Source organism: Pungitius pungitius, chromosome 13 (genome assembly GCF_949316345.1).
Source record: "Pungitius pungitius chromosome 13, fPunPun2.1, whole genome shotgun sequence".
Lineage (NCBI taxonomy): Eukaryota > Metazoa > Chordata > Actinopteri > Perciformes > Gasterosteidae > Pungitius > Pungitius pungitius.
This window is the reverse complement of record NC_084912.1, coordinates 5,999,131-6,025,447: the sequence shown is the minus strand read 5'-3', so window position 1 is coordinate 6,025,447 and position 26,317 is coordinate 5,999,131. Positions and strand designations below refer to the sequence as shown.

Here is a 26,317-nt window from a genome sequence, read left to right as displayed (position 1 = left end):
TTAGCCCCCGAGGGACCCAGCACACGGCGTACTGCAGCACCAACTAACAAGGAAAAAAACAGTAAATGTCTTACTGACTCAGGAAAGAATTATCACCCCCCCCCCCCCCCCCTCCCCCCAATATCCCCCCCACTCCAAACAGAAAGAGAACCAACTGGATTATTGCTTTTTTCGCGTCTCCACGTCTTTCTTCCGTTGTGATTTCTTTCTTTCTCCATATATGAAATGTACGTTTCTTTTCTTTTTTTTGGATGTTCAAGGTTTTCCGGTCCCGTCAGATTTGTATTGCCTCGTTAAACGTTCTTATAATCATCGTCTTATGAGCCTCTCCTGTCACTTTGCTTTCCTGCTCTAATGAAAAGGCCCCAGTGAGGCCAGCAGGGTGTTTTTAGTGTGAGTGTTTGTATTGGTTTCTTGTACAAGGTGAACGTATAGCATACCGTGCAGCTGGAAACAATAAATAAAGAAAACTTACTGTCCTGATTGATGATTGGCACATTCTTTTTTTTCCACATTTTGTTTTTTTACAGTTATTTAAAAGATACTTTAACATCCTTGTTAAGGGGATTTCAAAGTCCGACGCTGTCAATGTCAGTTATGTCAAGAAATATTTACTGTGCAACAATCACACAAATGTTCATAATGATGCTTTTGTCACTGCTATTATTCTTATTTGGTAAATAATCATGCTTTAACCTTTGAAAATACCCATCGTTCTTATTTACAGGTGTTTTGTGTAAGTCATGCTGAGTTGCTTGAGCCCTGTTTTTCTTTTTCTTTTTTTACCTTTTATTGTTAGCTGTTTGGCAAATTGGCATCAATAAAATCAAAATGATTAGCTATTAGCAGTTCCTGTTTGCAATGTACCCATTAATATACCGACAACCGTCACTGGATAACTTTGATACTGTAGAAATCAAATAAACGTGCTGATTCTGAAGTTCTAGAGTTAAAAGACGTGTCTTTTTGAATTCTTCTAAGCGGTTTCGGGTTATTTTACTTGCGATGGACGTAGGAGATGATGATATCCATGGAAACTTAAAACGACAATAACCCACTCAGGGCTGTTATTAGAAAGCCTCAAGAAACATTTTACAAAACATTCTTTATTATCTTTCATGACATAATGTTTCATGAGTTTTTTTAATATAATTTCAATGATTTACTATTCTGACTTTTTTTATTCATACTTTTATATGATTCTTGAATGAAACTTTACTTTGATTACTTCTCTTCTGGTGTATGATATCATACTTTATGACAAACAGCATGGCTTTTATGTTGTTTTTTGTGATATATAGCGCACTCTAAATTTTTTTGTCTTTTAATAGTATATTACATTTCTGAAATTTATTTGACTTTGAAAACTTAATATATTACTTTGACTTTTAAAACAAATAATATGATTTCTTTTGACATACCATAGTACAACTTCTTTTTTATGACATTACAACATCCTTAAAGGATTTCTTATTCACATGCTGCTTTTTAGTGATTTATTTTACGTGCATTGCAATGCTTTCGTCATGACTTATTTCATCAAGATGTTTTCAACGACTTTACTATGAACTTTTTCAACACAAACACAAAAGAAACCTTTTGACCTACTCTAAGACTTAATAACGATTGATTTTTTATGACAAATGATATTTAATATGCCATGACATGTACTGTCAGAATCATTTTATTTCATGTGTGAATATGAAGTATTATGTGTTTGAATGCGGGCTTACCTTCTTTTGAGGACAAAAGGCACGTCCCCATAACAGAAATCAATACATTTAATGTTGAAGATTTGGTTTGAGATTATGGTAAAGTTGGGTCTGGATCGAGGTTAAAGTGATGATAAGGATTAGGCTGCAAGCGGTTGTGGGGATGGTTAAGTCTCCAGAATATTATTGTAAATTAATATAATATCCTCAAAAATCATGAAAACATTAGTATGTGTGAGATCAAAGGTTCTAATGTAAAAAAAAAAAAAAAACCATGTAATCAATCATTTATTATCTGTTAACACACAAGCTATGGGCGCTTCACTTATAATCGACAGATGAATATATACTTAACACTTAAAAATATACGTATATCTGTGTTTAAACAATCTAATATTTGTATACATCTTCAAAAAAATGCTAAATAGTTAAATAAGTAAACATGTCTTAAATATATAAATGATACAACTGACCCATTTGTATTTTGGTCACACATTTTAAACCCAGTAGAGGGCGCTACAACCAGACACATGAGTCGAGTCACACAGGCGGTGCATCATTGACCTACTGTGAACCCAACACTCATATTTAAAGACACATCCAGTGACATAATGAGGATGACAGATGTGTTACCTCCATGAGTGTATCACAGCACAACCTGATACATGAAGTAACACAAGCAATAACTAAGAATATTAGACAGGAAACAGCTCGGTTGGACATTCAAAAAAGGGTTTCCTTTATTCATTTTTTTTCTTCCTTATTTTGCCTGTTCATTGCGTTACACACTCATTGCGTATAGTAAAGTCAGGCCTAAATCCACAAACCATCATAGTCACAACTGCAACTATTGCATAAATACAAAGCAACATACAAGTGATACTCAAAATGCGTATGACTTGAATGTAACACAGAAGAATTTACAGTACGCAATGGCAAGAAAAACAAAACCAAGAGCAAAACATTCACAGCAAAAAAAAGTAACGTGTTTTTTTTTCCCTCTTTTTTTCCGTTCAGCTTTGGTTTTAAATGTCGCAGTCTCACAACGGCCTTGATGAAAAACAGAAAGATGGGTCCACATAATGACGACAGAGGGACATGTACCATGAGCGGGGTGGGAAGAGGAGACAAGTGGGACTTGAGGGGGGTTCGGGGTCGTCTCAAACTTGCCTGCCTAAAATGTAGCACCAAATTTGAGGCATCCAGATAAGGTACTAAATCAAGTAAACTTTTCATGGATGGTCATGATTGGTTTTCTTCACAGCAACAACGTTGCGCAATCAAGTTTGAGAGAATAAATCAACAAAAGGCAAAAATAACGGATTTAAAAAAAAAGCTCTTATAAGCTCATATAAGTTTCCAAATAATAAATATGTAGAGTAAGTTCATAGAAGAAAAATAAAACACACACACACACAACTTTTCAGTTCAATCAGTCTAAAAAAAGGTAAACCAAAACATCCAACATGAATGTTTGTGTACTAAAACTTAATGAGTGTAGATTTGACGTGAAGGGAAGATCCCCCCTTTCAAGAGCTTCATATACGACCTTAATTCAAGCAATGATACTGTATTCATATAGAAATGTTTTAATAAATGTGCAATGCTTAGTAGTAAGAATTTAAGTCATTTAGTATTACACAATCTCTGGGTTTCTGAAGATAATGATAGCTATTGGCTTAGTCCAAGCCCCTTCAAAAAAACTAAATGATAAACAAGCCAACTCTTAAAAAACAATTTGGAAGTGTGCTTTAGTCAGTGCCACACTGAACAGATATAAAGTGTTGATTTGAATTAATGCTGGTATATTTCCGTATACTGTTTTTTTTTTTTTTAAACAACCACATGCATTTACATCTATGGAAAAAGAGTCCTTTTTTTCCTTTACATTTGAAAATCAAAACAAATGGTCATTTGCATTGGTAAACCTCGATCCGCCGTTGGGGTGCTCCGTCTTGGGTTTAGTGTTACGTGTGTTTGAGGTGGACGTCCGAGTGCCTGCGTGTGCATGAGGAGCAGCGGTGTCTCCCGTTACAGGTGCTGGGTGCGTCCTCTCCTGAAGGCGCTCACAGTTTGTCCGTGTAAGGAAAGACGAAAACAACAAAAAGAGAGAGAGAGAAAGAGAGAAAGAGAGAGAGAGAGAGAGACATAGACTTCCCTCGCGCCGCACTCCAGTTTTGTCACTCGTCCTCGTCGTCTTCCTCCTCCTCGCCGTCGGACAGAGAGGCACAGGGGCGGATCTGCCGGTAGCCGTCCAGCCACTTCTCCACCATCTGGGTGACCAGAGGGTGGTTGCGGCGGCGGGAGCTTTTCTGAAGGGCCACCAGGACCCCGCCCTCCGTCACGCAGCAGTCCAACCACTCCCGCAGCAGCTTCTCCTGCTGCTCCTCGTTACCCATCTGAAGGACAAGAGGAAACAGGTAAGGGCCGTCAGAGGGCCTCCCGCTGGGGTACAAACAACAAATGGTGTTGACACAGTGGGAGGAAGGGGGGTGGTGTGGGGGGGGTCCTTACTTCCTGCGCTGAGAGGAAGTGAATGTGGAGCAGCTTCCTCTCACTGTCGACCAGCGGCAGGAACGTGACGGTCACGTCGTCGTCCGTGTTGAGGTTGGCGCCCGCGCCGCGGTTGTCGAAGCCGTCGTTCTCCATGGCCACCAGGGCCGAGAAGTGGCCCCGCGTGTAGCCCAGAGCGATGGGGCTCTTCCAGCAGAAGCTCTGCTCCCACAAAAGGGGCAAGTACACACCTGAAGGGAGACACAGAGAGAGAGGCAGTTATTGATGATGTTTTATAACAATCTAATTTAACAGAGCAGAGGGGGAAAGGTATGAGACTGTGGATTTAGGTAATTCATTTTGCTCCATGTAAATACCGGTGTTGTGTATTGCTTGAGTATAACCAGAGGTGGAAACTGTAACAAAATTTTGTACTCAAGTAAAAGTACTGTTACTTGAGTAAAATTTTACTGAAGTACAAGTAAAGTTACCAGTCTAAAAATTTACTCAAGTAAAAGTAAAAAATAGCTCATTAAAAATGTACTCAGAGTAAAAGTTACTGAGTTACTTTTTTAACAGCTGAGTGGGGTGCGGGATTCTAGTGTAGTCAAAAAAAGACAAGGGAAAATAAATCTCAATCTACCTTTACAAATTAAAGTATAATAGCAAAAATAATAAAATTAAAAAAAAATGTTTTTACTCAGTAACGGATATGATTTTAAATGTAGCGAAGTACAATACTTACAAAAAATACTTAAGTAAAAGTAAAATTACAGATTTAAAAAAATACTTTAAAAAGTAGAAGTACACAAAAAAAATACTCAATTACAGTAACGCGAGTAAATGTAATTCCTTGCTTTCCACCTCTGAGTATAACTAACTAGAGTTTTGTGCTTAAATGTATACAGTATTTTAAGTAATAGTGCAGTATCTGATAAAATTGTGAATCAAAAAGTGTTTTTTCTTCTTCTCTAGAATAGACACAGAACATAGAAATACTAAAATAAAGTTCTCTATGGACCACCACATGCACTTCTCCCTCCTGTGTGTTCTACATCGGCTCCTGGCAACAGTAAATCAGAGACCCGTCTACGAGCACTTCCATCCTCCCCCGTGCCGCATCGACGGCAGACGAAGCGAAAGCTTTGTTTTACTGCCCGTAAACCGAGAGCCGGATACCCGCGCTCACGTCCATCTAGATACGTGTGTGTGTGTGTGTGCTCTTATGCAGTGGTGGACAACATGTGACTGTACTTTATTACTTAAGTACAAATTGGAGGTACTTATATTTTAGCCCACTTCATTCGTCTCACAGTTAGTTACTGGCGTCATGGTGATGCTACAAACAGGATGATGTCATAGAATATCAGCAATTGCTTTAGATCAAACTACCCCAAAATAAAAAAAACATGCGGGCGGCAGCTTTTTCACAAAGGAAAATCTATTTGCATAACTACATTTAACTAAAACCACTCTAGTTCAAAGCATCAAATAGCTCCTCACCTTGAAAACGTGTGTACCCGAGCGTTTCGCCACGGAAACTTTTGTAATACTTCACTCCGTAGACGATAATTGGCCTGCGAAGAATATGTGCAAGAACAAAAATGTGGGTCTGCTCCAAGCTGGATCCTGGCTGTAGAAGACAAAAAAAATCAACAGAAAAGAGAAAACAATAGTTAAAAAGCTCAGGCTCCAGGTAACTACAGAGCGAGGATGATTTAAATATACGCTACATTCCAGGCCGGATGCACCTTTAAAAGGGCATTACTGATTAAATATACTGCGTTAAAAGCAGCGTGCCATCTTGCATAATTCATACACCATTAGCATGTCACATTTTAAGCACATCAAGCTCCTGTCCATCAAGTCAATGTGTCTGTTTGTTTCCCTGTGCATGTACCTGACTAGCCAGGGACAGGATGAAAGCCCAGTCCTCCTGCCACTGTTCCTCCTGGAGGGAAAAGTGCAGGCCGAAGCTCTGGGAATACCACGACTCCCACTCCTTCCAGCGGGTGAAGAACCTGCAAACCCGACCACACACACACACACACACACACACAAATACCGGTTTGCCTATTGACGATAAGTGGCCGCGCTGTGCTGACAGGCGTGTGACTGCTACTCATCTCTGTTGTGGTCTCGGTGGGATGGCAGGTAATCATTATATCTAAATAGTAATTTTCTCACTTTAAAACCCACAGTTTTTTGGAAAAGGTGGGTGTCCAGCTGGGCTTTTGTGTTCAACTAGAATCAGGATTGGCTTAAGTAAGACTCCACTAAAATGTGTGCGACTGGTCTGAACCCCAAAATCAAAGCATCTCATTTCCAGATCAAAGTCTCAGTTCTCTGTATGAGACAGTGATCCAGACGGGATTCCGGTGTATATATCCCACCCTCTGAATCAAATGTCAAAACATAGTCATGCAATGTCAAAGGAAAACAAAAAGTAACTTGAGAATGTTGAATGTAAATATGTGTATTGAGCTGAGTGAAACTCAACCTGCTCCCTTTCTGTGAACCAGTCTGTGAATGTTCAAAGTATGAAGACAAACATCAGATATGAATGTTTTGTTAATGCTGCGACGGTCAAACTGTAGTATAAAACCCTTTATCCGGACTGCACTTCATCCATATATGAAAAAGAAATGCAGAGTGTTCACCTAGTCAGTCATAAAAATCATTTTACTTTAGAGCAGCACCAACTGCCCACCACAGCTGGCGTGTGAACCTTTACTAAATGGCGTGTGGTGCATTACAAAAACACAGCACGAACATTCTTAGGACTCGGCGACAGAAAAAGGAAAATGAAGCGCCGTGATCTCACCAGTGAGAGCAGTCATGCAGGCAGTCGTGGAGGGTCTTGCGCAGCACTGAGTCCTTGTCATAGATGCCCCACGTAGCCTGCAGCACGGAGTCCAGGAGACAGTCGCCGGCCGTGCGGTTCCACAGGGCGTACAGACGACTGTCCAACCTGGTGCCGAGCTCCAGGGACCAGTTGATGATGGGCGACTCCTCTTCAAGTTCTGAACAGGAGCGAAAGAGAGGCTGAGTTCTGCATATTTCACCACAAGGGGATCCAATTGTGGTGAGAAGTGTGTTTTGAGGTCATAGTTAAGTTGGGCTAATTGAAAGGACTGTGTTGGGAGCGTGTTAATGACGGCTCACACCCGTCCAAACAGATTCGACGTGTTGATGTTTACACTGGTCCGCTTGTATTGCACAACACCAGATGAGAGCCACATGTCAGATTATCGCGAGACAAAAAAAAAAAAAAAGTTCAAACATCTGTGTGGCATTTGCTAATATTTAGGACATCAACGTCTTAAGTAAAAGAATTGGTGTTTCAGACACACCAGCTGTGTCGCTTTCATTCTGTTTCATGAAAGAAGTATGAAAGAAAACATATCCGTCATCCATCTCGTCACATGACACGCAGTGCAGCGCTCCAAAAGTTGGAACTTTTCATTATGCTCTGAAAAATGAATGCTTGGAAGACAGTGTCGCACTGGCTTTGGCTCAAATGCGTTGACCACATGTTTCAGGCTGCAAAAAAACAGCATGTGAGGAGCCTCCACTATATGTTTTAAGAAATACTAAGTACAACGGCACAGGGCTACAGCCCAACTTCTGATGAGCCGCAACGAAAATGGTTTGTTGTTGTTGAAGAACAAGGTGGTTCAAAATATTAAAATAACATTTGGATTGCATCCAGATACCCAGGATCCCTGTACATATCCTTAAACAAGAAATGTGCCTTTGAAGAAGATAAACTTCAAACAGAGAAGAAAGACTTTCATGATATGCTTGGAACTGATTTAGTCACACAGAACGTCTTCCAAAAAACTGCAAAGAGCATAACTTTCATTCATTCAAAGATGCGTTTGAGGACGAGGCTGAGAGTGCAGAGAGAGTCCCTGTGAAGCAGCAGGAAGATAATATTTGTTACTTCAAAAAACAAAATGATGTCAGCGCGCAGCAAGAGCCCAAGATCTCTGAGAGGGACGAGGTCCTCCAACAAGAAACATGTGACCTGGAACAAGACGCTTCCAGCAGAGGGTTCAGCGCGTCTGCCTTAAACCTTAAACTCAGAGACGTTTGGTGTGAGCATACGGCTGCAAAGTATGTGTCGCAGAAGGGAGAAAGCGAGGTCCCTGCACAATATAATTCACCTCAACATCAAGCTCCAAAAGCACACAGGTTTGTAGATGCAGCATCAGCTGAAAGGAAGAAAATTCTAGCTTTTAAAGACACTCAAACAGAGTGGGATTAAGGACCGTGAACCCAGAACCTGGCAAAGGAGAGGAGGGACTAAGAAAAACTGTGCTCCAAGGAAAAGGCCTCTGAAACGGTAAACCATGGGGAAACACAGAGTACCCAACATTTGACAGATTGGACTTATTAAAAAAAGACACCCAACCGAGAGGATGCATCGGAGGACTCCCTAAAAAGAAATGAGCACAGACGCCATTGGTACCAGCGATGAAGACGGGCCGCCTGGCAGAGGGGGAAACACGAGTAACAGAACACGGCCAGCGGCGGGCAGCCGTCCCGTTGTGGTAGACGGTTCGTGAGGCTGCTCCTTCTGTTTTGCAGGCCAGACCATCGTTTCCGTCTGGGGTCTGGTTTCTCTCTCTCCCTCTCTAAGTGGATCCATATGTCAGCACAGCATGTGAGAGGCGTTGCAACAACACTCGGCCGTGAAGTGGACGGAGTAAATATTTCACCTTTCTGTACGTCTCGGTCCAGCACCTCGTCAAACAGTTTCTCCTGAACGGCCGGGGGCAGGTCCTCAATGTCTGCCACAAAGGAAACAAAAAAGATGATTAGTGAAGTATAAAAATCAGAAGAAGAAATAATTAGAGGGGACACAGGTGCAGGGGAAGTTAAAAGAACATTGTGTGGAGATTTAAAGGGATTTATTGGCAGAAAAAGCTCTTTTAAAATCCAGCGAAACCTTTTAGACAACAGAGTGTGTTCTCTCATCAAAGGCTCTTTCCTTTATTATTTAAAAATGTAAACTTTTATTTATTTTCATGAAATTCAACACGTAGATTCTTTGCCATGTGTGAAAGAAAAGGACATTAAAAAGATCGGAGAGAGCGTCATGCGGATTAGGCCAATGAAAGCCAGCGCATCCGAGTTAGGAAACAGTGACGCTGAACCCTACGCACTGCACCTTTATTCAACGAACGTATTCACGTGCACCAAACTAGACGCACAGAAATGACTGAACATGCCAACTCGACCTTCTCCATGTTGTGGCACATTGCAAAATCGAGCCTGCATGCTTTGTTCTCTGCGCGGCGGCCGCTGGCTTTCGCTCTGTGCTCTCTTCTCGTTCTTCCGGAGCACAAAGGAATTGCATTTCTTTCTTTTAGCTGAAGAGAATGTCTCTCTATAGTGGTCAGAAAGCCAGGGTCTGCATTGTCCTGAACACTCCAGGTAACAAACTTCTTTAGCTTAGCAACAGTCAGACCCCAAATAGCTGTTGCACAACAATAAAAATTGACCGAAATAGCACTGAATGGATGCACGAGAGTCATTGGAAAAAATGCTAAATATAGCTTAGTCATGAGACATGCATCGCTTGCTGGCTGGCTGGCTGAATCACTCAGTATGCGAGGACAGTACACAAAACAGTGAGCCAGAGATTGTCTCAGTCACTTGCAATTTGAGACACACAACCGGAGCGCTCCGTCTCCTCAGCATCCGCACAAAAAAGCAATTTCATACGCCGCGAGTAAACAAAACGTGCGTTCTGTCACACAATGAGGCGGCCAGAGGAGGCAGCTAGACAGCCACAGTTCCCCCCCTGGGCACAAAGCGCACTTTGACAGCTTCTGGAACTCGTGTTATGGCAATCATTTTCAATTCTTGTCAAACACTTGCGAGTTTGTTTGTGGTGCCGACCTGCGGGCAGGGTGAAGGTAACCAAGTCCGTGAGGAAATAGCAGGTGAAGTCTCCCTTGCGCTGGTGAAGTGAGGCCGCCACTTCACGACGGATCTGCTCCGTCAGCTCGGGACACACCATGGCTGGAATACACTTGGCCGCCTGTTGGGACACCTGCAGAGAACAAAGGAGAAAGGCAAGACAGTAAAATAAAAATAAAAGAGAAGGTGAAAGAGGCCGACTGTGCAACAAAAATTGTTGTATTTTAAAGTTTAAATGCTTTTCTGGAATTGTGTTATCGTTTAGTAAAGAATGGCTTTGTGGAAGAACGGTTTCGGTAGTAGGAATCGCACTACTTCCTTTTGGCTTAGGTCTGTGGAATACGACTTCTGCACACATACAGTAAGAACGTGAATCCAAGTGAAATGAATCCTCCAGCAGAGCGGACTCAGTGATCTGATCTAAAGTTACCTTCACTAATGTTACCCAGGTCGCCACTAGCCCAAGATGAGAAAAAGAAATGTATCTGTTTTCAAGCAGATGTCAGCTTGGAAGAATTTGCGGGGCATGAGCCAGCGGTTCGTCCCTGACCCCTCAGAAGAGGAACAGGCACAGCGGCTTGAGTGTGGGAGGAGAGGTGTGTGCACGGATAATCTGGGATCACGTTGCTGACGGCAAGCGAGCACATCCACACCGCTGACAAACACACACACACACAGCTCAGTGAGCCTTCGTGTTACATGCACACACCCACACACACACACACCAGGGAACCCAAAATCCTTGATATAATACGCTCATAATATCAGTCCCTTTCCTCTCCGCAGACCCTTTGCCCTTGTGATTTCCTCCTGGCTGAGCTCATCGGATGTCGACATAAGGAGACTTATCAAGAAGAAGCGGCATCGTTGCTGACCCAGAAACAAGCAGGGGCGTAATTTCTACCATATCCCTCAACTCCTCACAGTCCAGTTAGTAAAACGATTCTTCTCTCCAAATCATTCATGTGACACGACATGGCCAATGACAGGGGAAAGGGCCGATGCTTTGCATTTGTTGAACAGGACGATCCGCGCGGATCTACCCACGAGCATACCTCTCCATCAGCCGACTCCTGCAAAGACCAACGGATCAGAGGGGTTGTCTCCACTGACCTCTGTGAGTAACACAGCCAGCATGTCCTGTCTCTGGAAGCGGATGGCTAGGTGAACCAGCGTGAAGCCGTCATCAAATGCTGAGGGGCGATTTAATAGACGCACCTCGTCCGACGTTAGCTGACGTGCAATGTCACCTCCCGACGACTTGTAGGCCTCCACGGCTGCCAGGTCACCTTCCACCACACCTTTCAAAAGCAAGGAGGAAGGGAAAAGGGGCGCGTTAAATCAAACTTTTTAAAATTCTATTCTTTAAAAACGTGAAATTTTGTTAATGTTGTTTGACTTTCAAAAAGCATCAGGATTCACAACAATCAAAACATTAGGGAAGGGGTGGGGTGGGGGGGGGGAGCAGCATCTGTCTAAATGGTCGAACGTGTTGAGCACACGGAGACCGTGTACAGCTGATGTCTAAACATAGACATCATAAGAACAACCCAGTTCAGAGAACATTCTGTGCTCCGCCACAAAGCAGAAAACACGGGAGATCACGTCGTGCTTCATCTCCGTGGCAGCTGTAACAGCTTTGAGACTTCACTGACTTTGAAGTCAAGGGGAGAAGACAATGGATGGAGCGGGCAGATTGTCTGTTCTGTCGCCTTATTATTTCCCCCTCAAATAATCGTCAGGGTTCTTAGCCTCAGGACAGAAGCTGTTTGGGGTCAACCACCAGCCTAGAAACTCAAGCGCTGGTCACCAAGACAACACTGTGGAAACATGCTGTATTTTAATGTGACGGCATTATGCTTGGCAAATTATTCTAGGGATCCTCCTCTTAAAAACAAAATAACAACCTCGCTAAATAACTGTGAACTTAAACATTTCTGTCTTCCGTGAACTCAAACTCTGCTCTGACCATGCCAATTGTTGATGGGTTTTTTTTTTTTAAGAAGAGACACCAGACAGATAAAAGTTGGTGGCTGTGCAATGAGGAGGACAGGAGAAGTGCAGAAGGTTTCTGCACCGACGCTGGCCTTTATCAGTCATCACACCAGCTTACTATGAAATTAGTTGAAGGAGCGTGGACCATCGTTTAAATTGGGCCATCGTGAGAGAACACGGCGCGTATACTGCAAAGTGTAAATTGATTTTCAATGTCACGGAGAAAAGATCCATCTAATTCTAGCATAATACAGTAAACGCCCATGTGGTATTCTCTCGTACATTTGGCGGCATTACAGTGTTGAGCTTTTGTTCTCGCGTCAAAAGGACCACACACACACACACACACACAATGCCCAGCTGCATAATCTGTGCGGGCCGAGAGAGAGACACGCGCAGTGGGTGGAAGGACTCGCTGTGTCACGTGGAGCTCGCCGGCACAGTTTGACGAGGGGAGAAAGCACACAATAGCTGCGCGGCGTGATGGAGTGGGATCACCAGCGCGTTCCACCAAGTGCTCCATTAGCGTGGGCGTGCCCACGGCGGTAATGTACCCACGGATCTTTTAGATAATACAAAAAGTGCAAATGTGCAAGCAGACGTACGCTCAAAGACTGAGGAGAAGGAACGGATCAGGCTAAGTGATGCTGGTCTATGTTCCTCCAAACTGGCCTCCATCGTAGGAAGATGGGCAACAAGCATTGTTTTCCTGATCAGACCTCAATCCCATTGTACAACAGGTTGCTGGTAGTAAAGTTAAAAAAAAAGGTTTGTAGTTTTGTTTTTTTATTCAATTTGGTTCTTTGCAGCCCCATGTGCGTTTTAACCACTTAAACCAACAAATTGGACCTTTATATTCTTCAAACAAACACGCGAGAGAACATCTTGCGATGGGATCAGACGGCGTAAAGCGTGGGTGCAGAGGGCGGGTCAATTCCACAAACACCGATCTCCAAACGCGCCCTTTGTTTTAATCTCAACTGCACAAGTTACGTGACTGCATTTTGCACGGTGACGATGCCGCCGCAACTAAATCCGGACACGGAGAGACGGACACACAGAAATATCGACAGCTGGCAGAGTACTCAAAACCGGCTCTGTGGTAGTTCACCCCCCCCCAATAGGAAACAACACAAGCACCGCTGTCACGGCTCATAATAACACGCAGCAACACTTTTTGGTTTCTTTCTATTGATTTTACCCAAAGTGTGGGTTGCTCGGGACAAAAGTAACATTTTGTCTGACAGTGGCCCACTTACAGTGATGTTAATCAAAGGGCGGCTCACCGGATGACTTTGCTGCATAAAGGTCCTTCTGACAAAGACTTTCTGACATTTGTTGCATGTGTCATGCTATTTTTAGTGAAATAAACTAGAGCATTAATCAGAAATTTGAGGCCACTGTTTACATACAATGATGTCTATACGTCAAAGACAGGAAAACTGCCCCAGGCAACTGAGGACAGACACACTCTCATCTCTTAAAAACCAATGGACTTTGCACAAAATTCTGTGCCCTCCGAGACTGAAACTGGGCCACATCGCATTCATTCACTCACTATATTATGATGATTAAAATTAGGCTGTCTACTGTATTGCAAGCATTTAATCGGGATATTGAATGCTTGTTAAACAAACTTGTGCTTGAAACAGGGCCAAATGACTAATTGAGGTAACTTCCGTGATGTTCCTCCAACATTCAGACCCGGTTATCTCTTTGCTTTCAGCAACGCAAAAAAACAGTCAACGGTTAATCACTGCAGCTGCGACATTGGGATATCAAATACATGCGTGGCTGTAAAATGTGTGCCGTCAGGGTGACACCGAAGAACTGAATGTCAGGGGCACATGTATGGGGGAAAAAGAGGCAGGCGGCTGGGTGGGTGTGCAGGGCATCTCTACGTAGTCATGGCGAAGGCAGGAGAGAGATTGAGAGAATGATGCGAGTGTGGTGGAGGAAAGGAAAATACATCACTGGTTGTTCTCAAAATGTTCATTTTACCTCCCACTCCACATTCACCAGTGGACTGAGTGGGTGGCGGGACACCGCTTGTGTAGAATTTACAATAGCCGAATGCAGGGGATTTCTAAGCATTTACTTTAAAGTAGCGTCAGGAGGACGCGATTGCCTCATCTTGGCAACATAAATTGTATTTTTCACCAATTACTTTGCAGATGGAAAAATAGTATATCAGTGACACAAATTCCCATTTCAATTTTCCCGCTGACCTGCCTTACATCATTGAGTTGACTCATTGCCCACCTAATAACATTGCAAAACATTAGGAGAACAAGCTAAATGTGCAAAACAGTAAATAAAACTCACCGACACAGGCATTGAGGAACAGCCAATCAGTCCTTCTCATCCTGTTCTTAATCTGCTTCAGTTTTTTGAAGTCCACCTCTAGCTCCTCTTTGCTCCCAATCCCAGCCCCCGACGCCACTTCAATCCTCTGAAAGTCCATGTTCACCTCCGACTCCCGCTTTGAGGTCGGGGGCGACCTCCTTTGGCTGCTACTACAACCCACCACACTCCCGACTCCCTGCCCAACAACGCCTCTCCTGTTGTCCCTGTCCTGCTCAATACGTTTGGAGGATGGTTGTTGGGTCTCGGGCTCAGATGCCAGCTCGATAGGTTCAGCTCGCAGGCTATTGGGCCTCGGGTGATCACACACTACACACTTGAGTGCCATGGCCCAGTTCTCGTAAGTGCAGGCAGCGCAGGTCCAGTGCTTTGCATGAGTGTTGAGCCGGTTACGGTCATTGTATTCCTCACAGGGGTCTGTAGTGGTGGCCGACGGAGCAGGGCGGCATCCAGAGCCTGAGGTCTGGGGGGATTCTGTGGGGCTGCGTGGTTGCCGGGTATGATGTCCTTGATGGGTCGAATGTGGCCCATGCTGTTGTTGAGCTTGGTGTCTCTGGCAAAGGCACTGGGTGCATCGGATTGCCCGAGGCCAGTTCAAGTAGGTGCACATGTGGCACGACCACTTGCTACTAGTCTCCGGTACATCAGCGATGCGTATGCGGGGTCGGGCACTGGAATCTGGACAGATAAGTAAGCTGGAGCCCCCCTGGGTCGGGCTGTTGCTGAGGCCAGCAGGGTCCCACTGGTGCAGACTGGCATCCAGAGCAGGGCTGCTCTTGAAAGGCTCTTCCGTAATGATGGCACCCCCGCTGGGCCTCTGAGCACGGCACATGGTGCACTTGATGGCCGACGGCCAGTTCTCGTATGTGCAGTATTCACAAGCCCACTTGGCAACCAGCTCGGTCATCGTCGCACCGCCACTGAAGGAGGCTTCCCGCCCTTCAGAGGGGTTCTCAGCTTGGCAGATCCACTCTTGAGGAGATCACACAGCAAGCAGTACACTGGGGTGTAGAGGAAGAAATTTTATATATATATATAAATAACAGAATGCCAAATAAGTATATTAAACCAGATTAGATGGTTCCAAAAACAGATATTATGTCATTTAGCTGACACTTTTTTTCAAAGCAACTTAGAATGAGTGCATTTCAACCATGATCCTCAAACCCAGAAGAACAAGAAACAAGAAAATGCAATTTCATCAAATAAGTTTATCTACAATTTGCTATAGAGAAGACCCACTATCAGTACAATTAAAGTGCTTGTGTTTTTAGTCTGAAGAGGTCCTTCTTTAGTTTGCGGTGGAAGATGTAAAGACTCTCAAGATATACATCTTGTAATGCAAACATTGCATTGAGGGAAATGCATCCAAACAGGCAAAATACGGTGATCAGCTTTTCGTTATTGGTTTTGTATTGTTGGACATGGACAAAACAAAGCATGCGTCATTGCAGGTAACTTACCTGTGCCACTTAGCTGCTGGGGGGGATTTACTGTCAAACACACACAAAAAGAGCTGTTTGCTCTTGACCTTACACTAGCTCGAAGCAGCAACAAAAAAACAACAACAACAACACCACCACCACCACCACATCAACAGGGAGCAATGTTTAGTGACCCACAAAGCGCCAATAGTGAATCTCCGCAGTCCCATTAAAAAAAATTAAATTTTTTTTAAAAAAAACCGACACCGACTTTAAAGACACACCGAGGGAGAGAGTTCTATACAGCAGGCGTAATGTGCCCTACAAGCGAGCCGAGTAACCAGAGACAAGGACATACGAAACCGGACACCCGGCAGGGAGACGCGTGACCGGTGGAGACACTTAACGTTACTGATGCGCCGAATTCGCTGCCTGCCCCCCCCCCCCCCCCTAACGCATTAAAGGGAATGAGCATTCTGCAGATGATTTACCCATTAAGGCCAATAAAATAAAAGTTAACTCGCCGCGAGTTGGTCGCGCCGTGCACCACGCCTCTTTAAGTTTACCAACACACAGCGAGGGGACAATAAAAAAACACGTTTGACAGACACGGTGGCGGGTTCCGAAGAGCTAACAAGAGAAAATACAAAATCTGCAGTGACACATTTTAGCCCTTTTTGGGGGTTTTTTTTAACAGCTCCCTGTGGTTACCTTAGTCCCGGTCAACATGTTTACTCGTGACCAGCAGTTGACGAGCGGCACCGTGCGCATTTAGCGTTAACTTAGAGCTAACTTTCCCCAACTGACAAACTAAGCTCCCGATTCCACGTCTCGGGTGTTGACGGAGCCGCGGAGCTAGCTAGCGGCGGCTTATCTTACATGACAACCAGGCTAACGTCGGTTCGGTTAGAAATTACAGCCAAGCTAGCGGGCTGCACGCTAACCTTTGAGGGATTACGTTTTTTTTGTTTTTGTTTAACCCGTCCGTAACCGTTTGAGAGGCCCTTGTAGACTCTGTTGAACCCTTACCTTTGCTGTGTTTACACTCCTCAGTTCCCAACTGCAGCCAAAACAAATGCAGCTTCTCCTCCTCCTCCTCCTCCACCACCCCCGAGATCCAGAGAAACCCACTCCAATCCGAACTCGGGCTTTTCTCACTTCGCCAACACTAACCGCATTTTTACTTGTTTGGGGGCGCCGTTTAGTTGGCAGTAGAAGCTCCGTACGTACCGCGGAGTAAATAAAATAAAAAATAAATAAAACCTAGTCCCGTCCCTCGGGCGACTGTGTTGACGCTTTAAATCATTTTCATAATTTTCCTCGACTCCCAAACACCAAGCCGACGCTTTTTTTAATGGCGGCACGGGGAACGGGAAGCAACCGAGGCAGGGGCAAAAAAAAATACACTACGTAAAGAGGAGAGCTCTGGGCCGTGTTACAGTCGGAGGCAGGGTGTGTAATTACCACCTGAATCCGCCAACCAATCCGATTGCTGTATTTCTGTGTATCCCTTTACACGGACCAATGAGAATCTACTCTTCTCAGTCCAACTGTTAAAAGGCTCAGCGAAAGCAAAAAAAACCCCTCAAATATCACACAAATAATGAAAAATGAAGTTCGTAGCTTGCGTTCTTGAAGGAGACGGGTACGGTTAGTTACAGTTACAAATGTATGCATCTCTTTTGAGCGGCGCATCTTAATCTGCTGCATATTTTGCAAGGTACCACGTGGTATGTCCTCAAAAGGGATGAGAGGATGATGTCATCGCAGAAAATACTGCAGCGAGCAGTATGCAGTAATGCTTGACAGCTTGAGCAACAGTTCTCAGCGCGATTGCTATTGATGTGCACTACGAATAAAAAATAATAGCAGGACGTTCAATATTTTGCACATTATAAGTGGTATATTTGTTACAAAAAAAACAAAAGCATTTCATATCACATATGCACATCTCATTTATTATCCTCCAATTTTACAGCCATTTGCTCTGCGCTCGTACAAGTCCTTGATCTACTTTTGTCAAGTACACACATCCAGATAAAAGCTGAAAAGTTCAAAGCTGTGCACTGGACTTTGTGCTTTCAGGGAGGTGTTGATGTTGCAACGGTCTACACAGGGAAGTATCACCCCATACAGTAAGAGTATATGAGTGTATATTTCTACAGAGTTGGAACTTAAACAGGTGTACGATACAAAGAATGTTAGTCCTCCCAGGCTTTTTACTAGTGGCCCTCAGCACTTTGCTGAATTTCATTCAGTACATCAAGTCAGTGTTGAACCTGAGGAAGCCAGTAAGAAACATTTCAAAAGCATCATGTAGGGACTAGAGGTAAGGATTAAGAGTAAGGACCAACATATGGCTGCTCTATGCCACCACAACACCCAACTGAGACAAGCTTATACAGTAGTGCAGTTTAAACGCTAGTGCTACCCCCCTTGCTCTACTATACATTCATTATATATTTCCTTATATTCCAGTACTCAATAGGAAACCATTTTCCTAACATATAGAATTTTCTAATCTTATTTTTTTACAATGTGATTCTTTTACTCTTGGTGATTGTTAAGTAACGGTTTAGGTGCCAGTTTCCCAATAACAACATCAGGGCAAATTAAATAAGGCAAAAAAACATTGCATACAAAACAGGCCTAATAAATAAAGTGGAGCTTATTAACAAGGCAAAGCTTCTCCCACCACAAAATCCTACGCGAGTGCAACCTGCTGATCAAGACGTCTTCCATGACGTCCTTCGTGTGCAGTGCAAATGTCTGTCCATGCTGAATCTAACTGTGTCTAGCATTGACCCGTTCATGCGAGGTCATCGAAACATCAAATGAATCCACACCCGGTTACTTAGTTGTCTACAAATCATACAGCCGTTTGAAAGGTCAGTAATTTTCACCACGCTCATCATATCCATCTTTGCCCTACAAAAAGCATCGGTTGCTAAGCAGATCCCCTTCGACTTTACAGATACAATTCCAGTTTCAAATGATGAAATAGGCAAAGTCACAGCTTCAACTGTGATATACAGGTCCACTTAGAAGTCGTCATTGAAAGTAAAAAAACAAAAGTAAAATCCCCCTCTGAAAGAACGAGGGTTGATTCAGGAAGGCAAAGCACCACATCAAGGAAAGGGAGGAATAAAGCTGCAGCACAGAAGTGAAAAACAAGCAGCAGCTGGAAGTCCATTATTGCAAATACAACTGTTTGTACTGTAATTTCACCTCTCAAGACAGATGTGTGGATGTGTTCTGTGCGCAGATAGAAACTGACCTGAGTGGAAGGCACTGTATATTGAAGCCATGACGTCATGATGTCTCTATCACATTATCCAGGTCCAGACACGTGACATTGACCAAACCATGTTTAGGAATACATGAGGAAACTACACCTCGACGATGCCAAGACAGGAAGGGTGATCGTTCGCTCTCGGCCTCCAAAGTTACAATCCGCACTCTGCAGAGAGGTTCAGCCTGCCATTGTGACTTCTATGGAGAACAAGTCAGCGAGAGGGGAGCATGAAGAATTTATTCTGATTGTAGTCCGTAGTATTGAAGACAACCAGCACTGTGAAGTGGAAGTAGCAGCCAGGTTTTTATATAAGACGAAGAACAGACAGATACAGTTTTTTTTTTTTTTTTTTAGTGGTAGCGCTCTGTGGTGCAGCAGCAGTGGGGAACCATAAGCATCTGGTTAGTAAAGCTACAGTACATCCTGTTTGCCTTGTGAGCGCCGTACAACAGACAAAAGCTGAGCAGAGTTTGGCTCATGGTCGAAGAAGACTACTCAAGTGGCACAACATGACAGCATTGGTATAGCACAATAATAAAGAAATCTTAAATTTTGTTAAGTGCAGCAAAGCGCATACAATTTCAGTGTTAACTGAGAGGAATAAGACATTGACATTGTTGTCAATTAAATAAGAATAACTAATAATCTGACAAAATATATATATGTATACATAATGAATCCATTATAGAAGTGGCAGGGTAAATTTTGCTTTCTATCTATTCTTCATCATTTAAATAGGCCATTGTATGATCAAGTAAAGATTGTGGATCAGGGAAAAGAATATCTAATAAATCCCAAAATCAATCAAAGGAATTCTAGTTACACACATATATATCTCTTCAAGAAAAAAAAAAAAGGTCACAAACATTTACTTCTTTTTAAAAGGTTCGAAGGCTGCAGAACATTCTTCCTTTGCTTTTTGTAAATGACAAAAAAGAAGGCAACAAAAAAAAAAATAGTGCAAGAGGTAATACAAGAGTGGGTGCTCAGTGTTGGTGGGGTAGAAGTGAAACAAAAACATACAGAAGAAAGCGTGTAGCATGGTCTGTCTTACAGGGAGCCAAAACATCCACACTAAAGTACCCGCACTGACCCCATTCCAAAAGAAAAAAATGAAAACAGACAACTTCTCCCTCCGATGACACACCCGTTAAGACTGCACAGCCTAGCAGAGTTTCCCCTTAAAATGGAGATCAGACTAAGACAATAAACACGCACAGCGGGACACCAACTGTGCAGGTCTTTCACTTTCAGGACTGGCACTTTTGTCTATATTTGTCTATTTTTGATTGCTTCAGGTGCCTACCTCTCAAGGTGCGTCACTTATTTGTGTCCCATACACACCCTGCGGCGTGTTTCTATGTGGTCTGGGAGCCGAGGGCGTCGCCATCCGGGCCGAGGGCGGCCGGCCGGCCTTGTACTAAAACGCTGGCAGAGCCCAGCGGCAGGTGACCGGCTTCACTCACCAGGTTCTCATATTCGCTACTGTCCTCGTCGTCTTCGTCCTCGTCGTCGTCATCTTCTTGCCCTGCGGCTTGTCTGTCTAACGAGTCAGAGCTCGATCCGTCCCCGTTGCCAAGGTACGGGGTGTTGGGAGCGGCAACGGGGTTAGAGCTGGCGGCGAGCCCCACGCCCGTCCCCAGCGGGCCGGGCGTGGGGTGTCCCGGGGAGCCCACAGCTTGGGGCCGAGGCAGTAGAGCGGCACTGGTAGCTGGGGAAGAAGAGAGCAGAGGGACCCCTTGCGACAGGAGGTCAGAGTAGGACGGCGGGTTTGGTGAGGTACTGGGTCGCTCCGGAGCAGAGGGTGTGTGGAAAGTTATTCTGGAAAGAGGGGAAGTCTCAGAGGGCTCTTTGTTCTCATCTGGAGTGGCTTGGGAATCCACATTCTGGGCCTCAAGGAGCCCTGTTGAGCAGAGATTAAAAAGAAGAAAATGTAACTGGTTAGAAAGGTGAAAATGTGCACTAATTGCAAGAGAATTAACTTCATTGACTGATCACATACATTTTTTAAGGGACTGAGGGAAGGGGTCGATGCAGAATAACTAAAGCTTAATACTTAATACAATAGTAATACTCGTTTTACTATTGTCTATATTTTGTTATGTTATATATGTTATGACACAGTTGTAGATTATCGAATCCAAAACAGGCACCCACTTCTCTCCTCTTCGGCCGCCTTGCGTTTCCTGAGAGCAATTTGTTGTTTGAGTTTGTTGACGTCCTCTTGAATTTTCTCTTTCACACGCTCACTTTGTTCCACTTCCCCACACACGGCCTGAAAAGTAGACAAACAGGTAAGGACATTCTTCCAAAAATGAAAAAAAACAAAAAGTCATCTAGGGAGAAAACAATGTCCCTACGCGTCTCCCACCAGATACGCAATACCCAGCTCACCTGCACTTTATCTTGCAGTGCACTGTAGACTTGGTATATTGTTCGGATATCCTTCATGACACCATCTTTGTCAAAGAATTCGGCCCTGAAAAGATATTTACCAATAGCTATCTCCATTACATCACTCAAGACATAATATATACATCACACAGTATGAGGTCAACTAGCTCGTTCATGGAAGGCAAAGGCATAAGAGAGGTGAAGGAGGGTAGAGGCTCAATTGTGGATGCCTTCCACATCATTAATCAAACATGTGCCACTCAGTAACACATAAAAACATCAGCTGAATAAGCTGAGAGTTCTGTGAAAAGGGATTTCTCAGAAGTCAAGACAGACAGGTCTGCCCGGGCCTCTCTACGGTCATTAAAGACGGCCGGTCCAGGTTCAAACGCAAAAGACACAGGCATACAGGTGTCTTTGCATATAGAAATCAGTAGGACCAACGTGGAGTTCGCACACCGCCACGGAGACACCACATAGCTCCCCCGGGCGGCAGTGCATCCGTCTGTGATCCGTTTGGGTTTGTGAGCTGCAGTATACTGTAAAGTTATAAATCAGGGCAATGCATGGAACTGAGATACCCAAATCTTACCCGTGCTCTTTGATGACCTGGGTGTAGTTGGTTGAGGTGTTGGGCACTGATGAGACTTTGTATTCCTGCTGGCTTGTGTTCCCAAGGTTTGGGATTGTGAGGGTGATCCTCTGGTTGTAACTTCTGAGGAGAGAGGACAATGAGCACAGTTAAGACATCCTTTGTTCACGAAATGAATAAATATTACACCCTTAATATAAATGTCACATACAATCAGTTTGACTTTTTTCTTTTTTTTATGCATTTAAAAATGAAACTATATGCTACCAAACTCCAACTAAAATTGGGGGTCCGTTAATCTGACCTTTTCTCTACGGAACTACAAGATTATCAAACTAATAATTTGCCAAGAATAAATAAACAGTGTGGGAACTAACTCTATGAGACTGAAATGCCTGGACAGGAGCAAATATGTATTGATCATTTAGCAGTTTGACATTGCACCACCAATAAGTGTTTCCTCGTGGTCGACGTGCGGTTACTACCTGCGGTTGGGTCTGAAGAGCACATACTCCAGTGCGTGTGTGGAGCTGTTGGCGGTGGAGATGAAGCTGAAAAGGAGGAAGACGAGGTCGGGCACACCAAGCAGCTCAGTCAGCTGTTTGTGGATGATCTGTTCCCTAAACGACATCTGCTGCTGCGTGTTCCTCCGGAACCGATACCAACCAATAACGTTCTACGCAGACAAAGAAATGACTCTTTTTAAAATGTCTTCAATTAAAGTCTCTAGTCACAAGTACATGGGCGACCAAAACACAGAATGTAGGGTGTGGCACATTGACAATTATGAAACTTGTGCAGGTACTTCTATACTTCAATAAGAAAACATAAATCATTTAAAAATAAGGGCATGTGTATTACACATACCCTTATTTTGAAATTATTTATGTTCAAAGCACAAACTGTAAAAATCAGGACGTTGAAAGCAATGTCCAAACAGCAAAAATTCAATCTAACTTATAAACAACACAAGTTTGATTAAAATACAAGAAACTAAATTACGATCTGAGTATTCAGGTTATTGAAACCTTGGTTGCAATGTTGCATTGATTTTAAAAAACATTTTAGAGGACAGCCAGATAGATGTGTGTGAAACTGATCATTTAAAAGAAATTAACTCACTTTCCGCCTGTCTTTAAGAATGCTGTTGAGATTTTCTTCATTGAGTTTGCCTGCGTAGTCATAAAAGCTGGTGACAGAGAAAATGAAACAAACAAGTTAGTTCAGACTCTGCCTCGGCCTCAATCTTTTACTGTCTTGTCAAATGGGGCCATCTACTGTTCAATGTAAAATTAAGCATGTGCCAAAAAAAAAAAAAAACAAGGCAAGTGATCAATGTTTTGAAATTTGAAAAACACAAACGCCCTTTCAAGGGAAAACCAATAGTAAATATACATGCACAGAGGTCTTGGACAACTATTAGCTGTATTACAAAATGCCCCATCATCATCATCATCATTTTGTCTCCCAAAGTAGTGCCTGTTCTACCATTGTAAACATGGTGACATTTCGGCAGCATGTCTGATGATATTAGTAGGGGTTTGACAAAAAATAAAAGCTTACAACTTACCTAAATAACTGTGCACAAGGATCATGGTTATGAATTTCTGTTGGGAACAAATTGCGACAGATGTTTCCGTTATATAGCATCATATATTTAAATAAAATATAAAAGACTTGCGCAAAACAGTAGCCTGCCGACCAAAATGAAAACAAGTAGTACACCCACCAGCTGTCATTCACGCAAGTATCTTTACCAAATTCATAAAGAAACGTGAAATCTATGTAGCCAAATAATAACATGCTGCTAAGGCCACACAAAAACTTTAAATTGCATAGATGTTTCAATTATTTTAGTTTAAAACAGAAAATTCCAAGCAGACTTAGGCAAGAGGATAAGTGCTGATCAAAAAGCGGATTACTGGCTTATTTTCCTTGCTGGTAACATTTCACATTCAAGTGCATAAAGGCATCTCTGAGAGGGGCGGGAGTGAGTCAGGGAGCAAAAGACAAGCATTCCACACAACTGAAAAGGATATGCAATACATTATTTAAAACGTTTATATATAAACTGTTGCTTGATTCCTGTGGCTTATCTTTAGTGTCGCTGATTGATCATCACTCTTTTTAAATCCAAATGTCAAAGTGAGTGATCTCTGATTGTGTTTGGTCTCCCCACTTCTTTAAATATCCTGTTATCACTAATCAGAAGCGTTTACTCAACATAAATGCTTATTGTCCATGAATCAAAGATTACACATCTGCACTCGTACACAGGCGATTGAATGTATGGTTCCTCAGGTTAAATTCGGACAATGCTATTCTGGGAATTACAAAATGTTGTGATGATATACCGATTTAAAGAATGGTGAAAGTTGTCCCTAACATATGCAACAAACAAATGAGTGGGGAAGATGTCCACTACATCAGTCTGTACACCGCTACACAGTCGTGGGAAGAGCTCTTATGAAACAAAATAAGTGGGAACACCAGAGTGGAAACTGGTGCAGTAAGACTGCTAAGAATGCATAGGTGTTACTAGCGGTGTTAACGATGCTTTTGTCCTATTGAGTTTCCAAATCCTGGGATACTGACATGAAAGGAGCTTTCTTAATAGTATTCAGACATCTTTAATATAAATGTTAGCTTTTCTAAAATGAAAAAAAGGCACATGAAGTGTGACCTGATAAACTTCTTATCAGTCTCTCCAGGCTTCTTTCATAGACTTATTTTGTCTGTTGAAGGACTTACCTACTACCTGGATCAACTCTGCAGTGCTGATCTGTGTGTCACTGATGCTGACAGTCTCTTCTTGCCTTACATCTCCTAATAGGAATCCCTCCTGTGCAAAAACATTTCGACAAAACTGTTAGGCACTAATATAAACCTGAATGAGTCAGTAAGTCAGTTAGTTAATCAACAAAGAATCAAACCCTGTTTTTTCAAATGAATTGTTGAGATTCTCGATAACAACAATTTCAAATGTTAATATTTGCTTTTCCTAGTAGATGGAAAATCGCTTTACGTTGAGTAAGTGCATTCACAACAACATTAATGGTGTCAGAACCACTGAATCCTAATTAAGACGTTCCTTAATGAACTAAGGTTAGAAAGTAAAATAGAAATTCCAATGTTTGTTCTGGTAGTAAATCAATCCGTTAACGGCTGGTAAGTAGACAACCAGTAGTTTTGTTTATGTCAGGAATGCAGACAAACCTGTTTACGGCAATTATCCACCTGACCAGGGTCGACTTTTAAAAGTCTGCCATATAAACAGCGCTGTCGTTAGCTTCATTTGCTCTTATTCCAAAAGGTTTATAGAGAAATAGACAAAAAAAGGAAAACAACATTATGTTTTGACGCATGTCACTTTGTTAGATGATTTGAACTTGAATATAACTAACATTAGCAACGTGGCTAAGAAGCTAATCTAACTTAGCAACGTAAATAAAAACAACAAACAGGTTTCCTGTAACCTACGCTAGTCTAAGAAATGAAATGTGTTAACTTCACTTCATATCCTTGATGACACACTGAACTCCCATTAGATGACAGTTCGAAGTCTAGGTTAGCAGCACGGGCACACGGAAGTCACTTGACTTGGCTCCTAGCTAACGTGCTAAGTAGCTAACTGCTATGTATTTCCCGGAGCTCAAACTTCCCTAACATCATTTGCCATTTTGAGTCAGCACCTATTTGTGTACATGGGTTTTTAAATGTAATGTCAAGACTATATATTTAAAACACGTGCAGCTGTAACACGTGGGATCATCTTAAAATTGCTCGTTTCTTTAGCTAACTGTACGACCAAACCCTACCTGCCGGTAAATAGACGGAACCGACACAAGCTAGCCAGCAACAGGATGATGACACTGGAAAACAACACTAACTAATGGTGTTGCTGGGCGATCAATATGCATCGCGGAGTCGAGCCCTCTTGTGCAATAGTTCTCCATTAGTTTGTCAGCATAATTTTTAATACTTACATGATCTGAATTGCTGTTGCCGCTGTGATAACACACAGAACTAAAAGTGTAACCTGAAATGGATGCCGCCATGATGGAAACATCCCGATCAATCCCAATGCCCCCTGCGTTTCCAGGCACGCTCCTCGAGC

The 26,317-nt window shown here is 43.0% G+C and overlaps 2 protein-coding genes across 4 annotated transcripts; both read right to left on the bottom strand.

Moving 5' to 3' along the window:
* Window positions 1-2,840: 2,840 nt before the first annotated feature.
* Window positions 2,841-17,358, bottom strand: zranb1b (zinc finger, RAN-binding domain containing 1b). 3 transcript variants are annotated; one of them, XM_037465657.2, is made up of 11 exons: window positions 16,949-17,358; window positions 15,959-15,988; window positions 14,457-15,496; window positions 11,250-11,437; window positions 10,116-10,269; window positions 8,930-9,001; window positions 7,030-7,228; window positions 6,106-6,226; window positions 5,709-5,838; window positions 4,227-4,456; window positions 2,841-4,111 (listed from the first exon to the last, which is right to left on the bottom strand). In XM_037465657.2, exons 3-11 carry the CDS (start codon window positions 15,400-15,402, stop codon window positions 3,893-3,895), a joined length of 2,259 nt encoding a protein of 752 aa, XP_037321554.2. In that variant the 5' UTR covers window positions 15,403-15,496; window positions 15,959-15,988; window positions 16,949-17,358; the 3' UTR covers window positions 2,841-3,892. The 3 variants fall into 3 exon arrangements, with proteins under 3 accessions (XP_037321554.2, XP_037321557.2, XP_037321555.2); XM_037465660.2 differs by having other exon boundaries at window positions 11,355-11,437; XM_037465658.2 differs by lacking the exon at window positions 15,959-15,988.
* A 2,700-nt stretch (window positions 17,359-20,058) lies between these two features.
* Window positions 20,059-26,291, bottom strand: abraxas2 (abraxas 2, BRISC complex subunit). Its single transcript, XM_037465437.2, has 9 exons — window positions 26,187-26,291; window positions 24,952-25,042; window positions 23,771-23,807; window positions 23,323-23,389; window positions 22,686-22,876; window positions 22,201-22,323; window positions 21,609-21,693; window positions 21,372-21,489; window positions 20,059-21,117 (listed from the first exon to the last, which is right to left on the bottom strand). The coding sequence occupies exons 1-9, from the start codon at window positions 26,256-26,258 to the stop codon at window positions 20,573-20,575; spliced, it is 1,329 nt and encodes a 442-aa protein (XP_037321334.1). The 5' UTR covers window positions 26,259-26,291; the 3' UTR covers window positions 20,059-20,572.
* Between the last annotated feature and the right edge of the window lie 26 nt (window positions 26,292-26,317).

What these genes read in the sequence shown, in the direction of transcription:
- zranb1b (XM_037465657.2), bottom strand. Translation starts at nt 15,402, where the DNA reads ATGACCGAGCTGGTTGCCAAGTGGGCTTGTGAATACTGCACATACGAG. An exon ending in CTGCATGACTGCTCTCACTG is followed by an intron (nt 6,227 to 7,029) that starts GTGAGATCACGG and finishes TCGGGTTTGCAG; the next exon opens with GTTCTTCACCCGCTGGAAGG. An exon ending in ACTTCCTCTCAGCGCAGGAA is followed by an intron (nt 4,112 to 4,226) that starts GTAAGGACCCCC and finishes CTTGTCCTTCAG; the next exon opens with ATGGGTAACGAGGAGCAGCA.
- abraxas2 (XM_037465437.2), bottom strand. Translation starts at nt 26,258, where the DNA reads ATGGCGGCATCCATTTCAGGTTACACTTTTAGTTCTGTGTGTTATCAC. An exon ending in CCTTGTGCACAGTTATTTAG is followed by an intron (nt 23,390 to 23,770) that starts GTAAGTTGTAAG and finishes CTCTGTCACCAG; the next exon opens with CTTTTATGACTACGCAGGCA. An exon ending in TTCTTAAAGACAGGCGGAAA is followed by an intron (nt 22,877 to 23,322) that starts GTGAGTTAATTT and finishes TTGTCTGCGTAG; the next exon opens with AACGTTATTGGTTGGTATCG.